This window comes from Scophthalmus maximus, chromosome 11 (assembly GCF_022379125.1).
Source record: "Scophthalmus maximus strain ysfricsl-2021 chromosome 11, ASM2237912v1, whole genome shotgun sequence".
Classification (NCBI taxonomy): Eukaryota; Metazoa; Chordata; class Actinopteri; order Pleuronectiformes; family Scophthalmidae; genus Scophthalmus; species Scophthalmus maximus.
The window spans coordinates 17,195,001-17,197,500 of record NC_061525.1 but is presented as its reverse complement, the minus strand read 5'-3'; the positions used below and the strand labels follow the sequence as shown (position 1 = coordinate 17,197,500).

General features: G+C 41.1%; 1 protein-coding gene across 1 annotated transcript in view; it reads right to left on the bottom strand.

Annotated features, from left to right (window-relative positions):
- Positions 1-1,134: 1,134 nt before the first annotated feature.
- Positions 1,135-2,500, bottom strand: part of LOC118299030 — a 3,923-nt gene continuing 2,557 nt past the window's right edge. The window contains exon 2 of the mRNA XM_035622390.2: positions 1,135-2,500. This exon is cut by the window's right edge and continues 1,203 nt beyond it. Within this exon, the coding sequence (XP_035478283.2) occupies positions 1,644-2,500 (857 nt within the window). The 3' untranslated portion in view covers positions 1,135-1,643.

The window sequence follows — 2,500 nt, the reverse complement described above, 5'->3', positions numbered from 1 at the left end:
TATAACCTGTCAAGGATACTCAGAAAGTACGTACTTCTGTTTCAATCCCTGTAATTGTGTTACATCTGTAGTTTCTGCATCATCACTATGAACGGAGTCACTACAGTCACTATAAGAATAAGTCATGTACATATACAATTGTAATCTCCCCTCCTCCTTTCTCCCCCTCTTTCTGCCCACCTCTCCTCCCCCACATTTTTCTCCTCTCATCCCAACTGGTCGAGGCAGATGAGTCCGACTGAGTCCGGTTCTGCCAGAAATGTCTTCCTGTTGTTTTTCTCCGTGGTCCCAAAGTGTTTGCTCATTGTGGGAACTGTTGTGTTTCTCTGTAATATTGTGAGGTCTCGACCTCACTATGTAAAGTGCCTTGAGATAATGTGTGTTGTGATTTGGCTCTATACAAATAAAATTGAATTGAATTTGACTAGTGTGTATCTTAAGTAATTTGTCCTTGATTGTTCTGTTTGTTTGTCCTACCTGAAATTTGGAGGGTATATGGAATTAGAAATGTCCATTTAATTCCAAGAGCTAGAGCTAGTTGTTTATTAATCGAGAACGCAGTGGATTTACATTTTCTGAGTCAATACCAGCTGGAATTTCAAATCTAGGAATCACATGTTCCATTAAAACATTTTACTATGGTTTGTAGATTTTCTTTCCTTGAAGGAATTAATTATGACTTCATTTTCAAAAAGGATCCAAGACAACTAAGATATAAGAATAATCTACGACCTTTGGCACATGTCAATCTGTAATTGTCGGAACCATTCTGTTTAGGTCATGCTTTGGAGGGTGTGTATGATAATTATATTGCGCACATATAAGACAAAGTCGTACCAAATCTTGTACATACTTTTCAAGTCCTATTGTGAAGAACAGCATTGAAATGCAGTCCGTCATTCCGTGTAATTAACATGGGTTAGTTACACCATGAAGATATAACACAATAAGTGGAGCATAAGCTAGTTTTAGCTTCATGAGATGGCAACATTATTGCTGCTAATACAGTAGAATCTACTGTATTAGTATATGACTTAGTAACTAAGTTGGCGTGTTGAATTTGTTTACCAGCAGCAGTTACAAATCCCCAGTTCTCCAATGTTTTACTGAAATCATGCGCTGTTGAAAAAGAGCATTTTTTGAATTGTCATTCCTTTATTTTCAGCAAGAACACAAGCACTGGTTGAGGCTATGGATTCAGCAGAAGTCGGACAAAATTTGGTTTGGAGTCTGTCATTCTCTTGTGACTGTGGAATGTTCCCAGTTATACATTTACTTGTATACAAATGGATAAAGAATTTAAAAAAATGTCTGCCCTGAAAATGAACTGCCCTCCCGTGGCCCAGGAGTTAAAGCAGGTCATCCACTAACCAGAAGGTCGAGATAGAAGTCGGAGCGGGAGCCGTTACACAGACCTCATAATTCATAGTCTGAAGAAATAATAAGGTGTAATTGAGCATGTGTGACACATCATTTCTAAAAGCAAGATTTAAGCATTAGAACACATATATAGCACATCTATAACTCTGTGTCACAGAGATTACACACTGTTTGAAAAAGGTGACTTGCGAATAACATGCATGTTACACTTCCAACAATAGCAGGATTATCTAGATGGTATCATCCACTGATTCCAACTTGAATCAGTAGTAATCTTCTTCTTCAGCAAACCCAGATTGAACGATTTCTTTGATTCGCTCAGTCTCTTGAGGTTGACAAGCTGGAAGAATGGCTTTCAGGCCGCCCTCTATTTTTTTCATCCTGTCATCGACCTTGAACTCAAAATCTTTCTTGTTCTTCACTACCAGCTGCAGAATTCCTAGCTGGGCTGCCTGGCAGTCGTCCTGCAGCTTCTGACGCTCTACAAGGAACTCTGGTCTCTCCTTATCCATGGCCATGAGTTTGCCCAGGCTGCTCACTCTGTCCATCAGGTACTTGCTGGACACTTGAGTGTAGGTCCCCGCGATCATGTGCACCAGGCTGGCAATGTTTGAGGCTTGGAAGGCCTGTGTGTACAGGAGATCTTTTGCGAAGAGCTTGCCATTGTAACTTAGTGCCTTAGTATCATTCGATGTAGTGACAAAATTGTGCAGTGTCTTGCTGAGGCTGGTTCTGATGATGGTGGAAACCATCTGGAAGAAGCGCACCATCTTCTCCCACTGCTCTTTGACTCTGCCCATGGCATCGAGACCCTTGACTAGCATTTTGATGGTGGTGTTGAAGTCAATCTCTTTGATTTTGCAGCTCTGCATTTCAATCAGAATATCATTCAGCTCCCTCTGGTTCTTCTCCATGTTCTCCAATGACTTCTCATATGACTCCCGTGTTTGTTTGAGTTGTTCTTTGCTCTGCTCGATAGCGAAACGGGCATTGTCAGATGCTGTCTGACCGGCAGATTTGGATTGTGGGCCGTTATCTGCTTTGTACATCATCGGTGGTTTAGGGCCAAGAGCTGGGGAACCTAATTTGCTTTTGCTCTCAGAGTCAAATTTGTGTGCAT